General features: G+C 49.9%; 2 protein-coding genes across 13 annotated transcripts in view; one reads left to right on the plus strand and one right to left on the minus strand.

Moving 5' to 3' along the window:
• SP6 (Sp6 transcription factor) overlaps positions 1–27,375 on the plus strand; it is a 73,959-nt gene that overhangs the window by 6,351 nt on the left and 40,233 nt on the right. For 3 of the 9 annotated variants that reach the window (XM_035026956.1, XM_035026959.1, XM_035026958.1), the window contains exon 2: positions 9,236–9,355. The gene's annotated coding sequence lies outside the window, so the exon portion shown is untranslated. Of the gene's footprint in view, positions 1–7,160; positions 9,356–16,394; positions 16,592–24,425; positions 24,666–24,764; positions 24,857–26,082; positions 26,151–27,375 lie in introns of those variants that run through there. The other 6 variants (XR_004683207.1, XR_004683206.1, XR_004683208.1 and 3 more) reach the window with 6 other exon arrangements.
• On the minus strand, positions 218–26,597 carry SP2 (Sp2 transcription factor). 4 transcript variants are annotated; one of them, XM_035026955.1, is made up of 8 exons: positions 25,576–25,622; positions 23,924–24,036; positions 12,397–12,473; positions 10,703–11,677; positions 4,505–4,817; positions 3,160–3,334; positions 2,743–2,936; positions 219–1,493 (listed from the first exon to the last, which is right to left on the minus strand). In XM_035026955.1, exons 3-8 carry the CDS (start codon positions 12,457–12,459, stop codon positions 1,393–1,395), a joined length of 1,821 nt encoding a protein of 606 aa, XP_034882846.1. In that variant the 5' UTR covers positions 12,460–12,473; positions 23,924–24,036; positions 25,576–25,622; the 3' UTR covers positions 219–1,392. The 4 variants fall into 4 exon arrangements, with proteins under 4 accessions (XP_034882843.1, XP_034882846.1, XP_034882844.1 ...); XM_035026952.1 differs by lacking the exons at positions 23,924–24,036; positions 25,576–25,622 and adding an exon at positions 17,755–18,644 and having other exon boundaries at positions 218–1,493; XM_035026953.1 differs by lacking the exons at positions 23,924–24,036; positions 25,576–25,622 and adding an exon at positions 26,525–26,597.

Below are 27,375 nucleotides of genomic sequence, written 5' to 3' on the forward strand. Positions count from 1 at the left end.
GCCAGCTTTGATTCCCGCAAAACTGGCTCAAAGAAGCAGGAACGCCTGTGCTGGGCCCTGGCCCGAGGTCCCACCCGGGGGCTTTGGGGGCTCATGCCGACGCCAGGAGGGCCAGGTCCTGCCTTGGTCCTGCCTTGGTCCCCGTGCGGACTGCTGGGAGAGGCCAGGGCTCCCTCTTCTGGAGTCCCCTTCTCCAAGCTCTCCGAGGTGAGAGAGGAAAGAAGCTGCACCGCCAGGTTGCAGATTTTTGCCTCAGGCAACTAAATTTATTAGCAAGAAAAAATTTTTGTCAGCCCAGTGCTGACCAACAAAGTACATCGTTAATAAAGGATAACAAATCTGTCACTTAATTCATAAAACATACCTCAAGCAGTTACAACTAAAAATAAAGTTGGATTTTTGTTTAATTTAAAAGCCTCAAAAATAACAAGCAATATGTTTTTAAACATGTAGTAGACACAATTGTCCATTATACAATATACACTGTACACGAGTAGGGCTGGGGCCACAGCTGGGGTGGGATGAGGGGGAGAGGGAAGGGGTCAGGAGGTGAAGGTGTTTTTATCTGGATCCAGATTCGAGTTGAAATGCTGTGTCATTTAGAAAAGAGAATTGCTAGAATGAGGGAAAAAAAATCCGTATGCTCTTCATTGCCCCCCAAACCCTAAACTGAAGCAGGCGTGGGGGAGGTGAGTAACGAGGACAGGAAGAAGGGAGCAATTAAATAAAACTTTAAAGCACACACAATACACAGTGTTCATCATCTGAAGTAGAGTATAAGGCAACGTTCTCCATAGAAAAAGAGGGCATCGGTGGGTAGCTTGACTTTTTAAATAGAAAGTTGGAATGTGCTGGAGGAGAGCTGTGGCAGGGCTGGGCATGTGGAGTGGAGGCAGCCCCGTGAGCCTCTCCGGGGGGAAGGGGGTGCCAGTGGTGCCCTGGGTGCAGGGTCCCAGGGCATCCGAGGTGGCTGGTGGGCTGGGGAGGGGCGGGGGGGGGGGGGGGGGGGGGGGGAGGGAGGGCACAATGCGGCTCCGGCAGTGTTGGGGGAGAGGACTGGGGGGGCTCACTTTGCTCCTCGACGGAGTGAAATTCATGTTTTTCCTTTGGAAATAAGGGTTCCCACTCGTCCTGGTTTAGAACGTCTCATTGGGCACGGCCAACGTCCACGGTCTGGGCAGGCCGGGAGCTCGAGGTGAGAGGGGAGGGCCGGGGCGGAGCCGAGGGGCTTGAGAGGGAGGCGAGTAGGGGCAGCGGAGCCCCTTCCTGGGGGGACAGTCGCAGAACAGAAGGGAGGGGCCGACGGCAGCCCGGGGACCTCCTTTCCACCAGGGGCCCAGGCAGGACGCAGATGAGGGACTGTGTCTTCGGGGCCTCCTGCCTCAGTTGGCCTTACAAGTTCTTCGTGACCAGGTGGGTCTTGTAATGCTTGGTGAGATGGTCACTCCTCATGAAGCGCTTCTGACACTGGGCACACTCGAAGCGTTTGTCCCCTGGGAAGACAAGATGCACGTCATTGGGAGCCCACGTGCAGACACTGTCCCAGCCGACGAGGGGGGGGTCACCCTGTAAAGCTGGCATCGCCATCCTGGTCTACCCACCTCCTGCTTACACATCCGCTCCCTACGGTCGACTCACGCAAAGCCTGCGGCAGTTCTCGTTTCTCTGCGCCCCCGTGTGACGTCACTTCCCCGTCTCCTCTGTTCCCATCCTCCCTCCCCTGCCTGAAGCGCCCCAACGTGGGCCCCTGTACCTGCACGAGGGCTCTTCCTGTGTAGGGAAGGCTATCACCTGCTTCCTTCTGATCTCCGTCCCTGTGACTAACCCTGGCTCCATGTCTTCCCCCTGCGAGGAAAGCCCCACTCCTCGCTGGCCCGCCACTGCTGTTCTGAGTAGTGACTCTTTAGTCCCGGGGCGGGGGGGGGGGGGGCAGGATCTGTCCCCCTCCCCTGCCCCTCACCGGCCAAGGACTTTGGCTTCGGGTCGTGTGCCCCATCCCCAGGCCCAGGATGGCGGTCCCAGGACAGGGGTCTGCTCACGGACGCCCTCGCTCTAGCAGCGGTTCTCAAAGCGTGTGCTGGGGGCCGCCGGAGATTCCCGCAGCAGTGCTTGGTGGCAGACGGGTGAACGTTTTTCTATTTTATCGTTCTCTATTTGCCAGTGCGTTAAAACATGTAACTATGATATCAAGCCTGCGGGGTCAAACACATGGCACTGGACACAAATGAGTAAAAACAGTGAAACGATGTGAGGGAAGTCATTTGGTAGATACTAGCAGGAAAGGCAGTGTGGGGAAGTGATGAGTATGGACCTGGGACAGAGCGCCTGGGTTGAACCCGGCTCCACCTGTCACTAGCTGGGTGACCCGGCCACCTCTCTAGGCCTCAGTAAAATGGGCACAATCAAAGAGCCCTCCCCACAGTCGTTCAGAGGATTAAATGAGTTCATGGGTAAAAAGCACTGTACGGTGCTTGGCCCTCTCCACCAGGGCTTGTTAAATAAGTAACTCTGCGGCTCTGGCGGAAGTCGTGGAGGCTGGGTCAGGGAAATGACCTCCGTTTGGGAAACACTGCAGTAAAGGACTGGCTTGAAGGGATTTCCTGGGTCGTCCTGGCCCCCCTGAGAACAGTCTGTGGCTCTTGCTCAGTGGGGCAGCTCGTCGGCAGGGCCAGGAGTCGGGATGCTGCTGAAGGCAGCAGAGGGGGTGCGGGCCCGAGGGGGCCGCGGGGGCGGGCGGCAGACCTGTGTGCGTGCGGGCGTGCCGCTGCAGCTCATCGCTCCGGGTGAACCTCTTTCCACAGAAGAACCAGTTGCAGACAAAGGGCCGCTCGCCGGTGTGCAGGCGCACGTGGGCCCGCAGCAAGGACGTCTTCCGGAAAGTCTTGCCACAGTCGGGGATATGGCACACGTGCTTCTTCTTGCCCTGCTCTCCGGACCTGGGAATTGGGTTGAGGGGCAGGGACAGAGGGAGTGGGAAGCCGAGAAAGGGAGGAGGTAGAAGATGGAGGCAGGACAGGATGGAGAGAGAATGCGAGGTCAGGTCCAAGGGCACAGGAAGGGTGAGGAGGACATCCCCTTTCCATCTGTGTCCCACAGAAGGGCTGGGGTAACAGGCATGTGCCAGGCTGGTGGTCTGGACTACCCCCAGCCCCACGTTACCTCTTGTCCCCATCCTTGCAGTTGGGACACGTGCAGGCCATGCGGCGCCGCTTCTCCCCAGGCTGGGCCTCTCCAGCCAGGGCCTGCTCCATCTGCAGCTGGATCTGGGTGGGGCTTAGCCCACTGATGGTCAGGTTGTTCCCGGAGACGTTCTGCACCGTCAGCTGCTGCTGCCCTGTGGGGCAGAGGGGGGCACAGTTGAGGGTGCGGAAGCCGGATGCCCTTCTGCCCTCGATAAAGGTGGTCGTGGCGGCAGCTCCTATTTCTGTGAGGCTCTTATGTGCCACATACCATTTTCAAGGCTTCAAATGTGTTAACTTGCTTAGCCTTCATAAATCAGACACCATTATCCCTCTTTTGTAGTTGAGGGACCTGAGGCTCAATAACGTATCAAGGCCACAGCTAATCACTGGTAGGACCTGGATCTGAACCCAGGCAGTTGACGTCATGGTCGGTGTCCTGAGTCACTACACTGCCCACGTGACTTCAGTGGGGAAAGTTCCTGTCTTGGCTTGTCTTGGGAGTGTTTCTTTGGAAACTCCTCCAAGCTCAGGCTCTCAGGAAGGTCTCCAGGGATCGTTGGTACAAAGAATGAGAAACAGGACAAAATCAAGTCCTCTACGACTTGCATAAAGCCATTCTCAAGCAGGGGGAGTGTCACTGACCTAACACTGGTGTCTCTCTGAGTGGATGCATCCCATGCCCCTAACCCAGACGCACAATACGTTAAGTGCTGTAAACTCATTTAAGGATGGAAAGAGGAGATTCGGAGAGCTTCCACTACCTTGAAAAGTGCTCTTCACCCAGTTAAAGAACACCCTGCTGAAGTACAAGGAACCATTTTTGCTACGTAGCTACAGTGTGCCCTTGATTATGTGCAAGGCGCTTTCGCACTGTAAATACTACCAAATATAACTACCGAAACGAAGTGCAGGACAAGCCATTCCCGCTGCCAAAGGCTCTGTCCTCTCCTTCCCACCTTAACTCAAGGCTGTCTCCTTCCAGAAGCCTTCTTTCATGTCCCTTTACCTGGAACCTCCCTTGAACATCTCCCTCGTGTCTGTACCAAAGTAATCTGCATGTGTATGTTAGTTGGAGTTTTCCTGAGTACATCTTATGTCTACATCATATTCCAAGATCTTCAGCTGTCAGGTGGGGCCAACATGTGTCTTAGATGATCTCAGAGGGCAACTGTAAGGACATGCTCTTAAGCTAGAAGGGGCCAGGCAAATGATGGGCAGTGTCCTCGCTGCGGTGACTGGGAACCCCAGGCTGGCCCACAGTTCTCACGGGCGGGACAAACAGGCCCGCTGCCCACACCCTGGCTCAGGGGCCCTCCCCTCACCGCCGGTGCTGGTGATGGTGACAGGCACGCCCTGGACCTGGACACCGTTGATGCTGATGGTCTGCATGGCCTGGGCCGCGGCTGCCAGTTGCGCTGCGTTCAGGCTGATGATGCTCCCGGCGGGGGCGATCTTTGGCAGGGGGCGCTCTTTCCGGAGGATGGCGGCCGAGTGCTTTCTGCTGGTCCCACTCAGATGGGGAGCACGGGACGCAGGGCTGCTACACGTGGTGGCAGAGGGGGCTGCAGCTGTTGCTGGGGGGCCGTCCTGGACAAGGACCGTCTGCACCTCACCGGAAGGCGTACGGATGTAGACCTGGAAGGGCCGGAGGAAAAGGGTCAGTGCCCCAGGACAGACTGCACCCCACGCCCCCACACCTTTGAATGCAGTGTCACCGCCCTCACCGCCCAGGTGAGAAGTGGGGGTGCCTCTTGGTCCACCCAAGTCTTCTCCAACTGGCCCAGACCTACGTTCACACTGCCGATGGCATCCCTGTACTAAGGTAGCAAAATGCTGATTGCTGATTGGAAACCAACACTGAATTTACTCAGCATGGAAAAATACACCGCCAGCCCTCAGAATTAGAGAACTAGAAGGCAGCGAAATGGTGACGTCAGAAAAGATGCACTGTGAAAGACCACCAAACAAATGAAAACAGCTCTTAAGAGGCACAATCGATGAGAAACAGTTGTTCCCACCTCAGATTGGCAAAGATGGAAAAATAAAATATAATGCTCACCGTTGGTGAGACAGAAGGGAGACAGGCACTTATTCTTACATCAGGAGCGGGAGTATAAAGTGGTCTAGGCTTGCCGGAGGGAAATTTGGGAGTGTGTCTCAAAGGCGGCAAGATATGCACGTTAGAGCCTGAATGGGACGAGGAGGGCTTCTGTGGGGCAGTGATGATAGCGGGCCGGCCCGGGTGTCGCCGGCCCAGCAGGCTGAGGAGCGTGTCCATGTGGAATATATTAAGGCTAAAGGAAGCTAGGTTTCTCACTGTCAGAAGAAGGTTACAAATATGGAAAGGGAGAAACTAGGATGAAGTGTGTGGCACTAGATAGGAATCAGAGGTATTGTGGCAACTCTTGAGTTTCGATATAAAGACAGAAATATAGATATAAATGTGTGTATATCTGTAGGTGTACATGTGTGTGTCCATACCTATGTCTATATATCCAGGCATTACATGTGTGTACATATATATGTATGTATATTTATATATAGTTCTTGGCTGTGTCTACTGAGAAGGGCTGGGAGCAGCAACGCTCCAGGGGCAATGAGCTCACCCAGCACCCGGGTTTCAGCTTCTAAATATCATGCTCCACTAAAAGGAACCAGGGCTCCTTGGAGAAAAAAACGGATTCCAGGTTTGGGGGCAGGGAGAGTACAAGAAGAGACTGGAACATCTGTGGTACCAGCAAGTAAGAAGGTCCTCAAGGAACGGGGGTACGACGGGAAAAGGACACAGGAGCCAACTTGAGGGCGCTCCCACTGGCCAAACAGGGTAACTTGAACGTCAAAATCTTAATACTAATGGATTACAACCCACTGAATAAAATGGGAACCTAATAGTCCCTATTGACATAAACGAATGGAGAAGAGAATGACATATTTAAACAACCATTACTGCACTCTCCAAGAACGGTCGATCCCAGGGCTAAGAAGATGGCCCCTGTATCCCCTGGCCCACTCCCACCTTTTGTTGCTTTTTTAAATCAGCTTTGAGATATTCAGGTGCTATGAAATTTACCCTTTTAAAGTGTACAGCTCAGTGGGTTTTAGTATATTCACAGAGCTGTACACTCATCCCTGCTGAGAACATTTTCATCCCCCAAAAGAGACCCTCTACCTTTAGTAGTACCTCTAAAGTAAGGTAGTACTTACTTACTTAAATAAGTAAGAAATACAAGGAATGAAGCACTGACACCTACGACAACAGGGGTGAACCTTGAAAACACTACTACTAAGTGAAAGAAGTCAGTTGCAAAAAATCACCTACTGTCAGATTGTATTTAAACGAAATGTCCAGAATAGGCCAATTCACAGAGACAAAAAAAATGGATTCGTGGTTGCCAGGGGAGTTGGGGGGAGAGGGGAAATGAGGAGGTACTACTAAAGGTAGAGGGTCTCTTTTGGGGGGATGAAAATGTTCTCAGCAGGGATGAGTGTACAGCTCTGTGAATATACTAAAACCCACTGAGCTGTACACTTTAAAAGGGTAAATTTCATAGCACGTGAATATCTCATAGCTGATTTAAAAAAGCAACAAAAGGTGGGAGTGGGCCAGGGGATACAGGGGCCATCTTCAAAGCACTCCAAATGGCCGAAGCTGGGAACAATGTGAGCAACAAAATAAATAACATGATTCTGGCTTATAACCCAAAGTATAAAATAAATACACACGAACCCCTACTGCTAATAAATAAATGATTGAGGGGCGCCTGGGTGGCTCAGTTGTTAAGCGTCTGCCTTCGGCTCAGGTCCTGATCCCGGGGTCCTGGGATCGAGCCCCGCATCGGGCTCCCTCCTCAGCGGGAAGCCTGCTTCTCCCTCTCCCGCTCTCCCTGCTTGTGTTCCCTCTCTCACTATGTCTCTCTCTGTCAAATAAATAAATAAAATCTTTAAAAAATAAATAAATAAATAATGATCGAAAAAGTAAACTGAACAAAGAAGAAAAAACTTTTCCTTATAGAAGAATTCCAAATAATATTTCATAGATAACTTTCTTTTCCAGGATGTACAGCTTAATTCCCACCCCCGAAGACGGGAGACTTAGCAACTCCCTTCTGAAGAACAGAGAAAGGGAAAAGTAGCAACTTCCAATGAAGAGACCTGGCCAACGTTGCCTTAATCAGTGCAAAAGGTTATCATCAGGGACAGGGCATCACCAGGATGTCATATGGATATCACGTGCTCCTCATATAATGTGAGAGGGCCATGTCACCTCTGCAGTATTCTTTCCAAAAGCCCATAACCCCAGAGTGGGGGAAGTTCTGTAGGATATTTGACCGATACAGTTCACGACTGTCAAGATCATGGAAAACAAGGACCAAAAGCTATCACCTGAGGGTCCTGGGCCACTAAGTGCAACGTGGTATGTGGACTGGATCTTGGAACAGAAAGAGGACATAAGTGGAAAAGCTGGTGGTATCCAAACCAAGTGTGAAGTTAGTTAACAGTCATGTGCCAATGTCAGTGTCTTCGTTTTGACAAAGGTACCTGTATGATGTTTAACAATTGGGGAAACCAAGCGAGAGGGAAAGAGACACTATGTACTCCCTTTGCAACCTTTCTGTAAATAGAAAGTTCTTCTAAAACAAAACATTAATTTTAAGAAAACCTCTATCATAATAAAAGATACTAAAACAAGTGGGAAAAAGTCTGATGAGGAATGGGATATTTACGTAATCTCAAAGTACCTCCCTACAAAATACTAATTCGTTACAAAGAAAAAAAGGTGCAGAAATCTGGCGAACATCACTTTAATTGTCCTCAGTACTGAGACAAACTGAAATCACGCACCCCTTTTAGGGGACAGTGAGAACACAGCATCACGTCTGCGGTATTTCTGCAAAAAAAACCCCAAAGCAAACAAAAAACAAGCCACAAAAACCACACAACCCACATGTCATGAGGAAACATCACAGACACCTAAACTGAGGACCGTATTCCAAATAACTGGCCTGTAGCCTTCCAAAGTGTCAAGGTCGTGAATATCAAGTAAAGACTGGGGAACGAAAGACATTAGCATGTTTCATTGCTAATTGTATTGTTGTCATGTACAATGTCCTTGCATGTAATAATGAGACACTTTCTATAAAACATTTGGAAGTGACAGGGATCATGGTGGCAACTTACACTCAAATGATCCAGGAGCAAAAAGTTATTTGTTAAAAAAAAAAAAAAAAATCCTGCTGTGATTTTGATTAGAGTTATTTTTAATTCCTGGGTTGTTTGGGATTGTTTCTCAGTTAAAAGCAAAGAAACAAACCTCATGTCATCTCTTAATGAATAGACACATCTTATCGTACCCCTTTTGCATATCAATGCTATTTCTGTGTATCTCAAATTTCTGTTACTAGAACATTTTTTGTTCATAATATAGAGCAGGGGTCAGCAGACCTTTTCTGTAAAGGGCAGACAGTAAGTATTTTAAACTCTGCAGGTCATGACGAGGTCCCTGCCTTGTAGTGCAAATGCAGTGCACACGGGCATTCCAATGTCTGCATTCCAGTTCAACTTTATTTACAACAAAAACAGAAGCGTGGGCCAGATTTGACCCCAGGCTGTGGACTGCCCATCTCTGATACAGAATATAATACCTTTCAGAAAAATGTGCATATGCTTTGCCCCACTTTTAGGAATTTAGTTAGCTGTAAGACTGTAAACTGCCTAATCTACAGTTAAGAGAGTATTAGTTGTGTAATATACAGCAACTCAGGATATTGGAAAACTATGTCATCTTTAAGAAATAAGGTAGCTAAGGGCGCCTGGGTGGCTCAGTCGTTAAGCGTCTGCCTTCCGCTCAGGTCATGATCCCAGGGTCCTGGGATTGAGTCCCACACATCAGGCTCCCTACTCTGCGGGAAGCCTGCTTCTCCCTCTCCCACTCCCCCTGCTTGTGTTCCTGCTCTCGCTATGTCTCTCTCTGTCAAAAAAATAAATAAAATCTTAAAAAAAAAAAAAAAATAAGGCAGCTAAAACTTTCTGCATATGTATGATTATTTCCTTAGGAAGACCTGGGTTAAGCCGTGCCTCCATCAATCTCAAGATATGGGACCTCAGGGAAGGGAGGGGAGGTACCGCCAAGGACGTGTGCACCTGAGCTGTCACCTCAGTTCTTCATCTGTAAGGTAGGTCTGGTAATGGAACCTCATAGGAATTCTAGTAAGTAAATTAAACAGTGTAAAGAAAATCACTTGGCAATACTTAATATGCCAGGATGGAGGAGGCATTCCAGGGCAGGCCTCAGATTTTCTCCTGTGTGACTTCCATGTCCATAGCTCAATCTCAAGGGCACTCCTTCTCCACCCAGGAGAGGACATAACTCCCCACTGTCACTCTCTGTGATGCTTCTGTTCTCTCTCCAGACAACTCCAGATTATAAATTCCTCAATGGCAGGAGCTATATTCTTATATTTAAAAAGATCCTTAACAACAACAACAACAACCTTGTCCTCAATTTTAACTGTAGCACCTGCCACACTGAGAAACAGCAAGTCAAGGTGAAAAGTGGAAAAGAGCATGGGGTTTGAAGTCAGAAACTTGAGTTGAATCCTGGCTCTTGTCATCTATGCCCCACGAGCTCTTGGATACTTCCTGAGTTCCAGGTTCTCCCATCTGCAACATGGGCATAATCTCTGGCATTTACTAGGCATACACAAACAATAAAACCACCTCACAGGGCCAAAGAGATTCGAGTAATATGGCACCTTCATATAAGCCCCCAAAAAGAACATTCTTATTGAATTATTAACATCCCAGATGGATCTAGCCTAAGTATTCCTGCTGTCAAGCTGGGCTATGTCTTCCTGTTTTTTTTTTTTTTTTTTAAAGATTTTATTTATTTGAGAGAGAGAGAGAGAGAGAGCACGTGAGAGGGGGGAGGGTCAGAGGGAGAAGCAGACTCCCTGCCGAGCAGGAGCCCGATGGGGGACTCAATCCTGGGACTCCAGGATCATGACCTGAGCCGAAGGCAGTCGCTTAACAAACTGAGCCACCCAGGTGCCCTGTCTTCCTATTTTTTTCCTTGCCATTAACAATGACCAGAATTTTTCTCCTTGTTCTTGCTTTAAATCAAATTCTATGGTTCTGACTGAAATTCGTTTTTCTTGCTACTGTTCTGAGTATGTAGTTCTATCAAAAAAAGTAAATTTTATTTAAAAAAACAAGTATGTATCTGCCCCCTACCCACCCTCCAAAAAAGACTCCCCAAAAAGAAGTGGACCATAATATAGGTATATAGGGACGTCTCATCTGATTTCTAAGGATGAGCTGTACATAACCCTCTGAACTGAAGAGACCCCATGTGTCGGCAGAAATGGCCACTCACTGCCCACCCCAGGCAACACGGACTCCTAGCACTCAGGTCAAACCAGGAGATGCATCAGCATCATCTTCCAAGCAAGCCAAGGGGGAACAGAGAGTCAGCCATTCAGTGCGAAGGAGAGAGAGGCAGGTGCAGAGGGTGAGTGTGGTACCTGAGTAGGCGTCGGCTCAGCCGCCTGGATCTGAAAGTTCTGGGAGGGCTTCTGGGGGACGGTGGGGAGGGTGGCAGATGCCGCCTGCACCACCCGCAGGGCCTGCTGGGGGATCTGCACCACCTGCTGCTGCTCGGCCTTGGGGGGCACCACCTGGACCTGCTGAACCACGGCGGGCTGGCCCCCACCGGGGCTCTGAACAATGAGCAGGTTGTTTCCTGCCTGGATGATGTTGTCCGCAGTGGTCTCAATCAGCACCGTCTCCACCTGCTCGGCCACAGCCACAGGGGGCTGGGAGGCAGGGAGACTCTTCTTCCTGGCTTTCTTGTTAGTCTTAGACAGTGGGGTGGGGGGGCTCTCCGTGAGGAGCTGAGTGGTGGCCCCGGAGTCGCTGGTGTTCACAAGGTTGTTGACGGGCAGAGTGAGCGTCACGTTGCCGCCCCCACCTGTCAGCTTCACCACATTGGCCCCACTCTGCACAGGGGTGGTGGTCGTACTCGACTTCTGGACGGGGGCTGGCTTGATGGGGACAGGCTTGTGACTGGATGGTGAGGGGCTGATGATGGCTTGGCTGGTGCCGGGGATGATCTGGATCTGGTTGGTGAGACTGGGCTGTACCTGGATAGTCTGGGAGTTGCTCGCCTGTATCTGAGGGACCGCCTGGTACTGGATATTGGCATTTGATCGGGTCCCTTTGTTGATCACAGTGGGGTTCTGGATAGCGAACACCAGCTGCCCCCCAGGATAGGATGCACTCAGTTGCGACCCCTGAATCTGAAGGATGTTTCCTTTGGAGGACAAGATTCCAAAGCTATTCTTGCCAGGACTGAGAGGGAGAGGGGCAGGTTTGATGGGGACGAGTTTCCGTGGTGTGGGCTGGGGGGGAGCAGGAGGGGTCACCGCAGCTTCCACGGCAGGAGGGCCAATTTTGCTACATGTTGCAGCAAGCAGGGCTAGAGGAGATGGCTGGGAATCCTGCGAGAGAACAAGCGGAGGAAAGGTGAGACGTGAACCTGCTGCCCAGCCACCCTCTGCCCTTCATGGTCCTCTCCTCTTGGCAGGCTCTTCGCCACCTCTGTGGTAGGCACGGTGCCAACATCTTTCCCTTCCCTGCTGGCTCCTCTTTGAGGGAGAAAGAGTAGGCAATGTCTTTCTCAGGAAGGAACTCTCCAGGAGTCCCCATTTACAGGGTGAACCAACACCCTTACTTCCCAGCAGGCTTGTTTCTCAGGGGGTCACGGAATCACCCTCAGCTCTTAGGCAGAAGTCCACTGGCCCATCACAGGCGTTAAGGGGCCCCTGATTCCTCAGCTGAGGAAGGACTGAGGGAGGGACGGAGGGAAAGAAGAAGGGACAGGCCGCAGGAAGAATAAACACTTTGGTAAGGTGGGGAGGGCTGCTCTTTCGAGGTGACAAGGATAGAACCTCTGGAGTGTAGGGACCCAGCCTCTATTTCCCTTTTATGGTCAGTGGGGAAATCCTGCTTTTCCCCCCGACTCAACTGTGCCACCTCAGGTAAGTGGCCCTGGCTTCTCAGTTCAGAAAAAGCAGACAACCGAACCTTCCCAGGGCTCATATCCCAGGGTGTTTATAGTGAGCCAGGACAGAGTCTTCAGCTGTGGTTTAATGTCAGCTTCAGCGAGTGCTTCCAGGCTGGTGCAGCCCCCAACGCTCAGAACCCGCTGCCCACTCACCTGGGTGGTGGAGGCGGCGGGCTGCAGGTAGTCGCTGGGACTGACAGCGGCAGTAGCGGCCATGCTGGTCTGTGGATCTGTTGGAAGAGGAGACGGAATAATGCACAAGATGCCCAAATGGAACCCAGGCCCACGGGCCTCAGATACCCTTTTTGCCTCTCTTCACTGCTGCTTCTCTGAGAGGTAAACCTTTCCTTACGCCTCCCCACTCAAGGTTAGCAAGCCTACGTCTTGTTCAGTGGATGACCTCTGCTTTCCAATGACTTGTCCATCCCGGGCTGTGAGGGCAGCTGGTCCTGTCTCCAGCCATCGTAAAGCCTGGGACAACACGAAGATACGAGACTTTGCCAAGACCAGCTTCAGTGACCTAACAGCTGTCTCTATGGGGTACCGCTGACTCCCTCTAGCTGGGTCGGAATCCCTATTTGGTGAGCAGGGGAGTCCCCCTCACCCCTGCAGTTCATCCTCTAGTTCTAACCCAAGCTTTTTTTTTTTTTTTTTAAGATTTTATTTATTTATTTGACAGAGAGAGAGAGCGAGAGCAGGAACACAAGCAGGGGGAGTGAGAGAAGGAGAAGCAGGCTTCCTGAGGAGCAGGGAGCCCGATGTGGGACTTGATCCCAGGACCCTTTAATTAATTCTGCACGTTTTAATTCGCGCTACATTTGAGCCGAAGGCAGACGCTTAACGACTGAGCCACCCAGGCACCCCAACCCAAGCTTCTTGCTCACTCCTGCTATAGCCAGATGCCAAGTCAGCCTGGGAGAGTAGCGTCTCTCAGCCAGGATCCCTGACAAAGATACACCTGCTCCATGAGGAAGTCTTAGGTGCTTTATGCTCAGCCTTCACCACAAAAGCGCCATGGCCCAGGTAATGATCTTCAGCATATGGGTAACCGCTTTAAGTGAATTTACGTAGGCTAATAGGTATGGCCCCAAAGGCTTCACCAAGACTAGAACTAATGACTGAATATAAGAAGAAGAATGAAAATAGAGTAAATTCTGTTTTCGTTAAACATGGACATATTTCTATATGTGAATACAGCAGGAAAAGTCTTTGAAAATGCTGGAATGTTGAAACCCATTATCTCTTGGTGGTAGAATTTTGCTTGACTTAAATTTTTTTCCTGTTTTTTCTGGATTTTCTCATTTTCCCACAGTCAATATACTCTATTCTTTTTTTTTTTTTAAATAAAGAAAAATAAAGAATGTTGAGGAAGTAATGAGGGGAATTACTCTGAAATCTGATATAAGAGAAATAGAAGTAAAATGGAAATCATGAGAATTTGGGGTGGGGAGAGAATCTATGCCATCCTGTAGTTCATAAATCACAAAGGAAAAGGACACCAGGCAGTGAGACTTGCATCCTAAACCTTTGGAAGGTAGCTTTCGAGAAGTACAGAAACAAGGTTATTATTTCAGAGAAATAAACTGTGTTGAGAAGCCAAAGGGCAGCTCTGGACAAAATCGTATAGGGAGATCCTGAAATATTACAGACACTGATCCTTGGCAAAATCCGAGAACACATGACCAAACAGCACACTACAATTACTGAAGGAAACAATGATCATGAGGAATAAGCACAGGGCTGCAAAAACGGAGTCATGCTGTCTCATGGGGTTTTGCCTGGATACATCAAGAGAAGAGTATACACTGTGTTTTTTTATTTCAACAAGGCATCTGACTGACATCTTCATAATATTCTTAGGAACAAGAAGGGAAAAAAACTGCAGGCAGGATGGTCTAGTCTGGGGGCTAAGCCAGATGTGCCTCCCCCTAGAAGTGCTGAGATCCGCACATCCTGAGGGGTTTGCTGCTGCAGGGGCAACCGGGGTGTCTCAAACTAGGGGTGGGTCCCAGGATGAGGGTCTGCAGCTTCTCCTTGGAGGCGCGTGCTTTTTCTGCCAGAATGTTTTCCTCTTGTGTTATCACTGTGATGGGCATCTTTTAAAAACAAACATCCACTGGGTGACTGCTACTTTACCAAGCTCTGCCTGTTTGGGGTCGTGTGTGTGTGTGTGTGTGTGTTTACAGCTGTATCGGTGCCAAGTGGCACCACTCTAACTGCGTGGGCTAATTAAGACAACTTAATTCTGCACGTTTTAATTCGCGCTACATTTGTGCAAAGTGAGGGATGATGGCTCTGCACAAGACATGGCAGGGTAGGCCGTGCGAAACCCAAGCAGCCCGAGGTGTCAAGTTGGCCGTGCTTATGCTGACAGCAGTGATCTGGGTTCAATCAGATGTCATCCTCCCAGAATGTGGCTGGTGATGTGACTTTTACTGGCTTTTTGGTAGTTAATTAATTTTATAGGAGCTGGATCATTGAGCTGATAAACAGATTTGTGTGCATAATTAAGTAAAGTTGCAGCATTATAAATGAAAACGATCTAAGCTGACTCAAAAATATTTCTCCTTTAGAGCAGTGGTGTTCAAACTATTTAGACCATGAGCCACAGTTATAAAAACAGTTTACGTCAAGACCCAGTATGCACGCACCCACACACTTCCCTGTCCTGTGGTCATGCAGTGAGTTTCTTGAAAAAAATAATCTGCCCTTACTATGTGTGATGGACTTGGGTATTTTTCTACTCTATTTCATTTTTTTTAAATGCTAGTTGTGACTCACTGAATTGGTTCTGTGCCCTAGAGGCTGGAAAACGTGGCTTTAGAGTAGTTGACCCACCACCCAAGTTTGGAAAACCATGCAAAGACCAAGCAGACACGTTCAACTTGCAGATGTCACAAGACCGAGAAGGATTATAAATACACTGGCTGTCGATATTAGGGTTCAAAGAGATCTTTACAAACTAGTATGTGCAGTGCTTTAGAGCATGAGGTCCCAAACCTCCATGAGAGTTGGAGCCGTGCTGTCATCAGTGGGGTGGCTGGGACATCCCTCTCAGGCTCACTGTGCCATCTATAGGACAGAGGGAACAGCATCCTCCTGGGATTCTGGGAGGTGTCAATAATTACTATGGAAGCAGCACGCACACAGTGGATAATCAATAAATAGTGTTTTAAATTTTGAAGTTGAGTACATCCTGCACTTGGGTTTTAAAAAAAAAAAAAATTCACATGCCTATAGGACGGAACAACAGAGCTTCACAGTGGTCCTCCTGTGAAAAAGCCCCAGTGGGTTTGCCTCAAAGCTAAACAGGAGGCAATAGAATCTAGATGTGGTTGCCAAAAATCTACTGCAATCTTGGACTGCATTTCCAAAAGTTCAATCATAGAGGGATAAAAATAATTGTCCTAGTGTGTTCTGCACATTCAGGCCACATCTGGAGTGTCAGGTTTCGTTCTGAGAGATATGTTGAAAGGGGCATTTTCAATGGGAGCTTGTTCAGAGGACAGCTGCAGTGGTGTGGCCAGGATGCCGGACTAGTGATACCCACCAGGGCATCCACCCCATACGTGGTTCAAAGACTTCAGGATAGAAACGTCAAGAAGGCAGATTTTGAGGTGCCTGGCTGGCTCAGTAGGCAGAGCATGTGACTTCTGATCTTGGGGCTGTGAGTTTGAGCTCCATGCTGGATGTAGAGTTTACTTTAAAAAGGCAGACTTCAAATTAACAGAAGGGGGAACTTTCAAAAAATGGAATCAGTTGCCTTTTGAGGTAATGTTCTCCCTTTTCTGGAATCATTTAGACAAGAGGCAGGATGTGTGTCTCTGTTGGAGATGGGATGTCTAGATGGGGTGGGAACCTGGACTAAATGATATTGAAGATTTTTTTAAATTCTCAGACCATGTTGCTGTTAAAAACAAGCTGAGTTACTTGAGGCCAAGGCTGGGAAGGGAAGGCAGGGGGCTCTCCCAGGAGGCTCCCCTGGACTCAGGTTCCCTTGGCTAAAATGGGTGACTGACTCTCCTGCAGACAGACATCTTCTGCTAAGGAAATGGAAGGGCACTAGAACAGGACAGAGTGCAAATGAAATGAAAACAGGCCTCGTGCTTCCTACTCATCTCCCTTTCCCATCTTCCTCTCTCCCTCTGCAGTCTTTGATACCCTGGACTCAAACAGTTTGGAGCTCGGGCTGGGCTCAGAGCGGTTCTTCAGTTAGGAAGTTAACAGCAGCATTTACTGGAGCAAGCTGCCAGAACTGCTGGGCCTGACATTGTACCATTTCAGTTTGGTTTCATTTTCCTCCCCAGCTGGCTCCTGAAATAACCCTCTAGCTTTCAAACCAGTGTTTGTAAGTATCTCTCCTAGTGTCGCTGAGCTTTGCAGCCCCTGGGCTGCAAGCTTGGGCAACCAAAACAGACTGATCTCCCTGCCATTGCAGAATTATATCCTGGGATTAACCATGAAAGGGAAAAGAGAAGCATTTCCAGTTGGGTGTTTGAAAATGAAAAGTGGTTCAGAAGTGGCGTAGATATGTAACTGCAAGACTATGATCTTTGAACCTCATTAATTTGGAACCTTATATCTAAACGTGTAATTGGGACATAAATTGTGCTTAAATTTGTCTTCATACTATTCAAAGTGAGGCTAACTATTGTATGAAGACTGCAAAGGGACTCCTGGGCATAATCATGTAATTGTTTTATACCGCTTCTACCATTTTAATCATACCATTTGCTTTTAACAGTTTATGTCTGGTCACTGAAATCTACATTTAGCAACACGGTAAATGGGATTTAGTGAGTATTCTTGAAAGAAATGCTGCGTTCCTTTCAGAGTTCAGTCATTCAGACTCTTCATTAGTTCAGGTTGGCTAAAACTTTCCCAACAGTCCCTTGGCTGGTGAAGATTGACCGTGATTTATTACACAAACAACAGTAGCTCTCAGGCTCCATCCAAGGAAAACTTCCAGTGGCATCAAGCAAGGCTTCCAGACTGGGGGGCTGGGGGTGGGGTCGAGGGCTTGACGGCACCACCCCTGACCTTCCTCTCCCCATACTGGAAGCCAGTCTAGTTTCAACACGGCAGAAAAGGCATCCGCTGAGCCTCTGGCTTTTGATGGACAGATCAGCCATCTCCACCACCATCCCCTCCAGCGACAGCCTTTTTTTCCCTCCCTCCCTGGCCAAACTTGGTGGAAAAGCTGCCAGCACTTTACTGCTTCCCTCTTTTCTCACTTGCTAATTTCCTGGAGCAGCGGCTCTCTGCGGACACTGCTCCTGCCAAGGTCACCGAGGACCTCCTCACTGCTAGAGCCAACAGACCCTCTTCAGCAGTTCTTGACCCTTTCGCTGTTTCCTCCTCCTCAAAATTCCCACGGATCTTCTCCTACCTCTCTGGCCTCCTCTTCGCCTTGTGGGCTCCTCTGCCTTTTGCCACCCTTCAATACTACTGTTCCTCAACACCCCTCCTGCTCGCCCAATACCCGTTCCACAAGTGACCGTGCCCACTCACAAGGCTTCAGGTACCGTCCGCAGACTGACGACTCCAGGGGGTGTGTGTGGCGCCGGTCTCCTGAGCCCTTTGCAGGCCTTCGCTTGGATGGGCCACAGGACTGCCCACACTGAGCTGCCACCTTTGCCCGTTCTCTCCCCAGCTTTCTCATCCCCAGCCTCCACAGGCCCTCTTCCAGATCCTTGCAGTTTTCATTTCTGCCGCTGCCCTTTCCTTGCTCAGAGCTCTTCTCTCTTTACTAGCTAACACCTACTCACCCTTCAGGTCTCAGCCTGTTTTTTCCCCAGCGCAATTTATTGAGAGCCCACTCCGGATCCAGCGTGTCATTTACTCAGACCCCTGAGAGGAGGTTAACCCCTCTGGTAACCCTCGCCCGCCTTTAAATAATCATGGGCTTAATGTCTCTGTCGATATTCACAGGAGGGTGCCCAGGGTGGGCCAGGCCAGTTTTCAATGCACTGCTACACCACGCCCCAGCACACAACCCAGGGGTCCTTCAGCGCCCGCAGGCCGGAGGAGTCTTTGGTTCAACCAGCCTCTCCCTGGTATTTCTAATCACAAGGAAACCTGAACGTCAACCTCATCGCCAATGACTCATCAAGTCCTCATGATTCTACCTCCTAAATATAAACCTCTTTCCAATCCACTCACTGCTCTCCATCCCCTTCGCCATGACCCTGGCATTAACCACCTTCCACTCAGCCTGGAATACTGCCCAAAGCCTTCAAAATGGCTCCCCAGCCTCTGGACTTGCCCGCTCTAATCCAGCCTCCACTATCAGTGTCAGAAGAATCTTTAACATGCAAATCCCATCCAGCCACTCCGGATTATACCCTTCAATAGCTTCCAGATGATCTTATGATAAGCTTGTAAAAGCCAAAACAATCTGCCCTTCCCCCCTCCACCTCTCCTTTATCTCTTGCTCTTCCAACTCTCCCCACAGGCACGTCAGTGTTTTCCATTTCTGGAACTATGCCCTGCCCTCTCTCACTTGGAGCCCAAGTTTGCGCGCATGCGTGTACGCGCTCTCTGTCATTTATCTGGCCAACGGCGGTCCGCAGAGCTTGGTTTATAACTCACTCAGGCAAAACCTTTCCTGACCTCTTCCCTTCCAGCCCCCCAAGTCTGGGTCAGGTGCCCCTGCTATATGCCAATGCACAGGCCCCACAGCCCCCTTCACAGAGCAGGGAGTGCTATCTGTCCTAGAGGTCTTTCCATGGTTTGGCTCAAGGAGCACCAGTAACGGGAAGAGGCCTCCAACAGGACCCTGAAGTCCTGGCCATCAGACTGGGGGCCATTCCACTGGTCCTTCACTTGAGAACACTACTCCTGAGACACAAGGAATGAGAGAAGGGGTCCAAAGAAATACCACAAGAGGCTTTAGGAAGCTCTTTTCCCTCTGGAGAGAACTTGGGTCAAACTCCATAGCCAGACCTTGGGGGTACTTGGCTTTTTTTTTTTTCTTTGCCTCATGGGTTCCTACCATGGCTTTCTTGGCCATGCGCTATGTTATTTCCCCTGGAGGAATTTCACTCTGCACAAACAGTCCTTCTGCTGGCTATTTTGGTCAGCGCAGCTGGGCCGGAAGCCAACAAAACAGTGTCTAAGCCCAGTCTCTCCCAGTTGCCTGGCCTGGAAGAATTCAGAGCTGGTAAGGGAAAAGCAAGCCATGGCTGGTTTAAGAGAACAAAGCTGGACCTCAAAGGGCGTTCATAAATGAGCTAAGAGAACTGGCCCGCATGGAGGGAGCAGTGACACTGGCAGTTAAAGACTCCAAAGCGCTGAGAAGCAAGTCTCCAACACTGTAATAACCATACAGAAGAGCTCAATACGGGCAAAAGGAACTTCACTGACTTCCAATTCAGGAGGACACTGTGGGTGGCAGCTGGCTAAGCTGGCTAATGCCTCAGGCCAGAGGAGGAGGGTGGAAAAGAAGATTTTGTCTCTATCCAGACACTTTAGGAGCCTTCCCTGCGCCCAACTTTGACCCCGGCCTCAGCCCAGGACCCTTATGTGGGCCCACCATTTCATTAAGAAGTTAAAATTCCCTACATCAGCTAAGTTCCATTATTTCTCTCCATTTCAAGCAAAACCCCTTGCCAGTTACCCATAATTGCTGCCCCTAATTCCTCTCCTGCCATTCCTGGAACTGCTCCAGGTTTTGCCATGCCACAGAGACCACCAGTGACCTCACGTTGCTAAGTCTAACAGTTAATTCTCAGGCCTCATTCTGTGTGTTGATCTGACAGCAGACCCCTTTCTTCTTGAAACACTTCTCCACTTGGCTTCTAGGACACACTTGCCAGGTTGGCCTACCTCTCTAGCTACTTCTTCGAAGATTCCTTTGCTGGGTGCTCCTCTCCTCAAATTCTAATTGGTTGGGCGGCCCCAGGGTACCGTCTCAGCATTTACCTTTCTTCTGTTTACACCTGTTTCCTGGGTGATTTCATCTAGCCTCACAGCTTTAAAAACCAACAGTACATAGGTTCTACGTAATGATGACTTCCAAATTTATATCTGCAGACTTGTATGTCCAACTGCCTACTGACATCTCCACATGGATATGTTAACAAGCATCTCAAATCTAACTAGCCACTGATATCGCTCTAATTCTGTGTCTCCTTCAAACTTCCTCATGTAGGGGTTGGAATTCTGTCCTTCTAGCGGTTTGGTGCTAAAAACCCTGCAAGTCATCCTTGCCCCTTCTTATTTTCCACACTCTACATCTGACAGTCAGCAGACACTTTAGGTTCTACCTTCAAAATATATTCAGCATCGGACTGCTCTCACCACCACCTCTTGTTATCACCCAGATTCAGGTCTGCATCATCTCTCCCCTGGTTAAATGCAAAAACCTCCTATCTGGACTTCTGACCTTGTTCCCATCAGCCTATTCGCAACATGCATCCAGAATGAAACCTATCCACACTTCATGGTACTCCTCTGCTCAGAGCCCTCCCCCGCCCCAAACAGCATCCCCTCTCCCATTCAAAGAACCAAAGTCCCCACCACGACACATAAGGGCCCTATGTGACCTGTCTCTTGTGACCCCTCTGACCTATCCCGTCACTCCCCTTCACTGCTTCAGCCACGCTCGCCTCCCTGCGGTTTCCCAACATGCCAGGTTTGGCCCTTTCTCAGGGCCTTTGCACTTGCTGTTCTCCTTCACCCTCCGCCTCCCACCCCAGACTGAGCATGGCTGATTCTCTCCCTTCTCTCCCGTTTTGCTCTCACGTCACCATCTCACTGAAACTTTCCCTGACCACCCTATATAAATTTCACCCTTTCCCATTCTTCTATCCTCTGTTCTGTTTTTCTCCTTAGCACTTCCCATATCTAATACCGAGGAGTTATTTATTTATTGTCACCCGCTAAGATGTAGGCTTCCTAAAGCCAGGGATTTCCCCTTGCTTTACCCACTGTTGTATCCCTCCTACTTGGCACATAGTAGGTGCTTAGTATATTCTTTTTGAATGGATGAATGAATGAATCCTGGAGGCTGTAGAGCAGGAGAGCCTAAATGGAGTTTACAAGAGAAAACCCGCAGATGTGTGTGTCCTGGCAGGAGGCTGGGAATCCACTTGCCAGGTCGGCTCAGCTGATGCAGGCCCAGATGGAACTCTCAAGCCTGCCAGTCATGTCATGAGGGGACAAGTGCTTGTGTGCAGACCAGCACGGTCCAGTCCTGCTCCTGGACAAATATCTCCAAGCCCACACCTCATCACCACACACCAGGCACCACATTTCAATGCTTCTTTTGATTAACATACACAGGGAGGGGGCTCTTTTCCGAATGAGTTCAGATGAGAGCATCTGCTATATGTACACCCCTCCTCGAAATGGGACTGTCATTTGTTACTTTGCATCCTGCCTGGGTCACACCCACTGGTCCTAGAAGGGGCTCTGGAGAAGTGAGTGGGGACCCAGGGCAGCGGAGGGTGGTGGAAGCTCTGCGCTCTGACAGAGCAGCCCCAGGAAATGGTACAAAGAATCCTGACCTCAGAGCTGTCTTGGAGAACGGGAGAAAAAAAGAAAGCAAGATACACTTTTTCCCCCTAGAAGAGCATTCTGTACAAACACGCTTTCTCTGCTTTAGCACATTTATTTGAGTCACTCCCGCATTCATCCTGGGCGCGAACCAGTTCTGAGATGAGTGCTGACTTCATACCATTTACTGTTCTGAAGGCTGGGAAATGTTTCAGTCTGTGTTGAGGCCAATCTGAGAAGACTTCAGTTAGACACTGACCAGGGGCTGAAATGTTCCACTTCCAATCACACGGCCCTGCCTGCTATCTCTTATTCCCCAGTCACACTCTCTGAGAAGCCGCTTTGTGATTCCACGGAGTCCCAGAGGAGAGGTAACAAATACCCCAAAGAGGGAGCTCTAGAAAGAGGACATTTGGCAGGGTGCAGGCCAGTGCGTAAGGACAAACTGGCATCTCAGAGCCCTTAGAATCAAAAACAACAGTCACCCAAGCTAAACCTCGGCACTGGGATGGTGAGGCTTCTGGCCACGTGCGATTCGGCAGCTGAAACAAACTAGCTAAGGGAATGAGGTGTCCGGAGGGAGCATTCAAACAGCTGGGCCTGCACACATGCTTTTCCCGTGACACAAACAGCCCTGATCTCAGCACTGCTCGGAGCCGCTCCCGGGGACAGACTGAAGAGCATCTCAACTGGGCACTCAGCCCTTTCGCTCTCCGCTGCTCCTGAGCAGAGCTCATCTCCCCAGAGCCCACCAGCCCAGAGCCCACCCTGATGAGAAGCCTGGTCATCCCCCGTGTCAGTGACGGCCTCGGAGCACTCAGAAAGACCACTTCCTAGACACGTGGTAGAGGCCATGGCTTCCCCCAAGCAGTGAGTGCTGGCTGAGCTTGCTCCTGGGTTCTCTTTCCATCATCCCGTGAGGCAGCAGAAAAATCAGTTTTCCATTCTGGAATCCTATCAACTAGAACAAATCTACCAGTACCACCTGGGAGCATCTCTTCTAGGGCGATCTCTAATCCCTTCCCTACTTAGGCTGACAATGCCCTTGAGTTGGTAATGTCCCATGTTTTTACCCTCTTAATCCATAGCAAAAAACAAGCAAAACATCAACAAATGCATTCCATCATGATGCACATTTCTCAGTCCAGCTTGTACTGATTTGGTCCAGCATGTAGGCCAAGTTTTCCTAGCTTAGAACTTACTAGAAGTTCCCTAATCCAGTTGAGCTACCCAAAGGAACCAGATGTATCACCCAATAAACTCATAAGAAAGTACTGGAGTTTCTCCAAATAGATTTTACTTCAAGTCTTCAGCCCACAAGGTTTCAACTGGACCACATAATCATTTAAACTCAGAAGTGTTCACATCTCTACACTTTCTAATACTCTATACGCACTTTAAAGCAGTGTTTCTCTGCATCTTTCATTCTGTGGCCATTGCCCACCCCTTCCAAAATAATTACATTTTTCAATCCTTGGAAGCAAGGCTTCCAATATGTGTGTAAACAGAGAATGAAGAAGGCAAAGATAAATCATAAAAGAAAAATATGCTACATTTCCATCATAGAAATGGGGTGACAAAGTCTAGAAGATTGCTGAACTCAAGCCAATACCAGGGTCTACTGGCTGACAGCAAGTTTAGAATATCTTCATAAGGGCCCTGGATGGGCAATACTTGCTTAAAGCAGACTCGAATTATCACATGCCTATGGGCAAAGGATGGTTCAGGTTACAGAGACCCTGCAGCTTCTCCAGAGAGCTGCCATTAGTCAACAGAAGGAGGAGGAAGTTCAAGGCCAAGATATCCAAATGAACTAACCTATCTGCTGTTACGCCCTGAAGCTCCTTTACCCAGATAATTTGCCAAAATCTTCTTACAGCTTCTTCTCTCCTCTGACAGGCCTCCAGAGGCCCAAACTAATAGAATCGGAGGTAAAAAAAAAAAAAAACAAAAAAACTGGCCAGTCTATGTGCTGTCAACACTGATGCCAAACTCTTCCTCCAGGAGCCAGTTCTCCCTATAGGGCAGTCAGGTGAGGATCTGATTATGAACTAACTCCACTTGGGTCTCCTTGGCAAAGACACTGTGTCAGACCAGTTTTTTTTTTCCTTGCTGCAGCTTTCAAATGAAGGGGGTAAGCCTCTCTACAACCAAGGGGAAGAACCAGAATTAGAAAACTTACCAATCGCCCCAGCCAATGAGAATCCATTTCCAACAGGTATTAATGCCTGTTAGAAGCCACTGGAACACTGACATCATCAGCCCAACTGCTAGGTTGTCTGACAGATTCGCCCCCTTCATCGCACACAAGAATTTAAAACAAAACAAGACACTGCAGTTACATTCATTATTGCTGACAACATGTTTCTTTGTGTTATTAATCAAAATGACTTCTATGGTGTGGACTCCTGCACTGTTCCTTTAACAGCCTCTCTGTGAATTGGCCAACACCCTTAACTTTCTAGCCCTAAAAATCTTACCCAAAACACCAACTCAACACCTAGCCCTCCATTATGATACTTAATGCCTTCTGGGTTAGAGCATGCAAGTTTTAGATAGTGCATGCTAGTGCACCTTGAAAGAGTCATCACCTATAAATCATCGATTAAAATCAGTGTCATGGGGGACCATGAGCCAATTCATTGCTTAAAGCAGATCTCTAGCTCCTCTCTCCCTTTCTCTAGGAATCAACAAGTGAGCAAGAAGTAACCTCAAGAAAAACAAACTTTGGGAGAATGTGCACTGAGAAGAGCCAGAGGGAGTCCCTCTGGATCAAGTTAATTAAGAAACAAACATGAGGGTATACTGGAATCAAAACCAAGGAACGCAGTGAAGACAGGTTTCTCAATTGCCCAGAGGAGAAGACACAGTTCCTTTTCAACTAAAATTAGAAAGCCACTGGGAACATAAGCCAAGAAGCACGGGTAGGAGGCTGAAAACCTTAAGTCAGCAATGGGGATGGAGGTGGGGTGGAGGAAGAAAGTAAGTATCGGTTTTGTTTTGTTTCTCTTGTTATTCCTTAGGTTTGCACCTGGCTTTTGGAAATCAGCAGTCCCCCCGACGGAGCATCAGCTAACAGGCTGGGAACTCTTTGTCAACAAGTTCTTAAACGGCTAACAATTCTGCTAAGAGCTTGCATGTATCTAGCTGGTACTCCAAAGACCCAAGTAAAAACATTAAACGGAGGTTTCTGCCCACTCCGCAGTCTAAGGCGAGAAGTCATCTGTCCAAGGGGTGCCCTCGTGTCCGGACACCATCTCTGCATTGGGACATATCGGGAACCAGGTTGGGTTCTCTGCCCAGCAGTGCCCATGTGGTTGGCGCCGTCTGCATTTCAAGCATTCCCTTGCTCCTCTCTGCACTCGGGAGGGCCCCGAATCGCTGGCGGGCACCTAGAGTCAGAGTGCAGGAGGAGTCCCCCGAACCCAGGACAAGGACGAGGAGCGTCGGCCGCCTCCTCGGGGCGGACCCAGGCTATGTCCACGGGCCGAGCAGCACTGAGGCGGGTCGGCAACCAGGCGGAGGGGGGTGCCAGGCCCGCCCGGGTGCCCGCACCTCTTGCCAGCCCCCGGAAGCGCCACCCTCCCGCCCAGCGGGCTCCGAGGGGGCGGGGAGTCGAACGCCCCCTTCCGGGTGCCTCCGCCCGGCTGGCCATCCCCGCTCCTCCTCCGGGCGGGAATCCTCCCTCCCCCGCCCCTCCCGGAGCCGGGCCCCGGCGCCAGGCCCGGCCCCAGGGGGGAACCCCCAGCCCCGGCTCCCCGTCCCTGCGGCCTCTGCCCGTCTTCCCGACCCTTGGGGGCCGGGAAGACCCCGCCGGCAGCGGCGAGGACCCACCGCTCATTACGACATCTTCCTCCCTGGCCTCCGCCGCCTCCGCCGCCACCGAGAGCCTGACACCGCCCGCCCAGCACCCGCCAATCCCGGAGCCCGCCACCGCCCGAGCGACGGCAGCGTTCACCAATAAAAGTTCAGTACATTGGGGACCGACAGCACCAATAACCAATCAAAGAGAGGCATCTAGAGCGACGTTGGTTTAGCCAATCGACCTGTGAAATGTCACTGATGGACGGTAGAGGGCACCAACCGGAAACCTACTGAAGAGTGAACGACATGTTCGCCAGCCAATTGGCGGAAGGCAAAGTCCCGCCCGCTAGGTGGATGATGGACAGCAACAGGAAGCTAGACGAGGAGGGGTTTAGCCGAGGAGTGGTTTTGTATTGGTCGTGGTTGACCTTCCACCCACCTCGAATCCAAAAGATGAGTGATAGATCTCCCCTAAAGCCAATCAGAAGTCCTTAGGGTGAGGCCCAGAAATGCCCTATAAATAGTACATACATTACACCTCAGTCCAGTGTCGCCCTGGTGTGGCAGGGGCCACCTGCTTTTCGGCCACTCAAGCCCCGTGCCTGGTGAGTGGAAAGCCACCAGCCTTTTATTTAGTCCCTCGCCTTTCAGCGCCTCGGGGGAGGGAAATGAGCCCCCAGGCGATTTTGTGCTGCCAGGCATCGGAGTCCAACAATAGCGGGAGTTGGGGCTACGTGACACTTCTGAGAAAAGGGATTATTTCGCCGTCTCGGTGCAAGCCCCTGTCCATCCTCACCTGGTTATTGCCGCGACCGCCCCCCCTCCCTAACGGGCGGCCCCCCAAAATCTCCTGAAGCTGTCTAAAGGGAGATTTCCCGGGGCTGCCTCTAATAATCCGATTCTGTGTGTCGGGGGCACCCCCGGAATATGCGCTCTGACCAGCGCCTCGGGCGGACAGAATTGGTCCTGCCCCACTTACCTCCTGGAATGAGGTGCCGTGTGAGTACGCACAGCGCTTGGAGGGCGCTGCCGGGCATTATCGAGAAGGAATCCTCTCTGGCTTCAGACCAGCCTGGTTCGAAATTTACACATCGCCCTTGGAGAGCGGCAGGGTACTGAAACTCCCCGCGCCTTCCGTCCTCGTCTGTACGAGGAGGCCCACCACACCTACACCTCCGAGCAGCGGCTTCTCTCTCTCTCTCTCTTTTTAACCATAAGCCACAGCGAGAAATACATTTGAATCCTGATACAGTACACTTAACACTCCTGCGAGAATGTATAACAAAGTTTCCGCAAACAATACTAAACCTTCCTACCCGTGAGACGCTGGTATTTTCTATCCTGTTAACCTTCCTTCCTCCCTCCCTTCCTTTCTGCCTGCCTTCCTTTTCTTGATTATGACTGGCAGTTTGAAAAACGCTATCATAAAGGGTTGGAGTGATAAAATGCAGAGCCAATGCCCTGTATGTAGGAACTGATGAATAAATGTTAATATTCTCTTCCAGTCTACCCCTCCCAGCCTTAGCCTTTGGAAAAACAAAGCTCTAGAAGCTATCCCTCCTCTACTTAAGATCCTTCATTGGCTCCCGATCTATGCCTTTCTGGATAAAAAGCCCAAACTCCTTTCTAGGAGGCAAACCGTAACCTTTACACTCATTTGTGGATTTTTCCTACTCCGCCCCATTCCCTTTCTACAGATCCTACCTACCCTTTTGCCTCAAGGAAAAATTCCACATTTCTTAAACACTTCTTCTATTTCCCTTCCTACTTTAGCCTTCCTTTCTCCTGGTAAACTCCTATACATCCTTCAAGATCCTGCTTAAAGTCTGA

The sequence above is a fragment of the Mirounga leonina genome, unplaced genomic scaffold, assembly GCF_011800145.1.
Source record: "Mirounga leonina isolate KUSES-001 unplaced genomic scaffold, KU_Mleo_1.0 Mir_200, whole genome shotgun sequence".
Taxonomy (NCBI): domain Eukaryota; kingdom Metazoa; phylum Chordata; class Mammalia; order Carnivora; family Phocidae; genus Mirounga; species Mirounga leonina.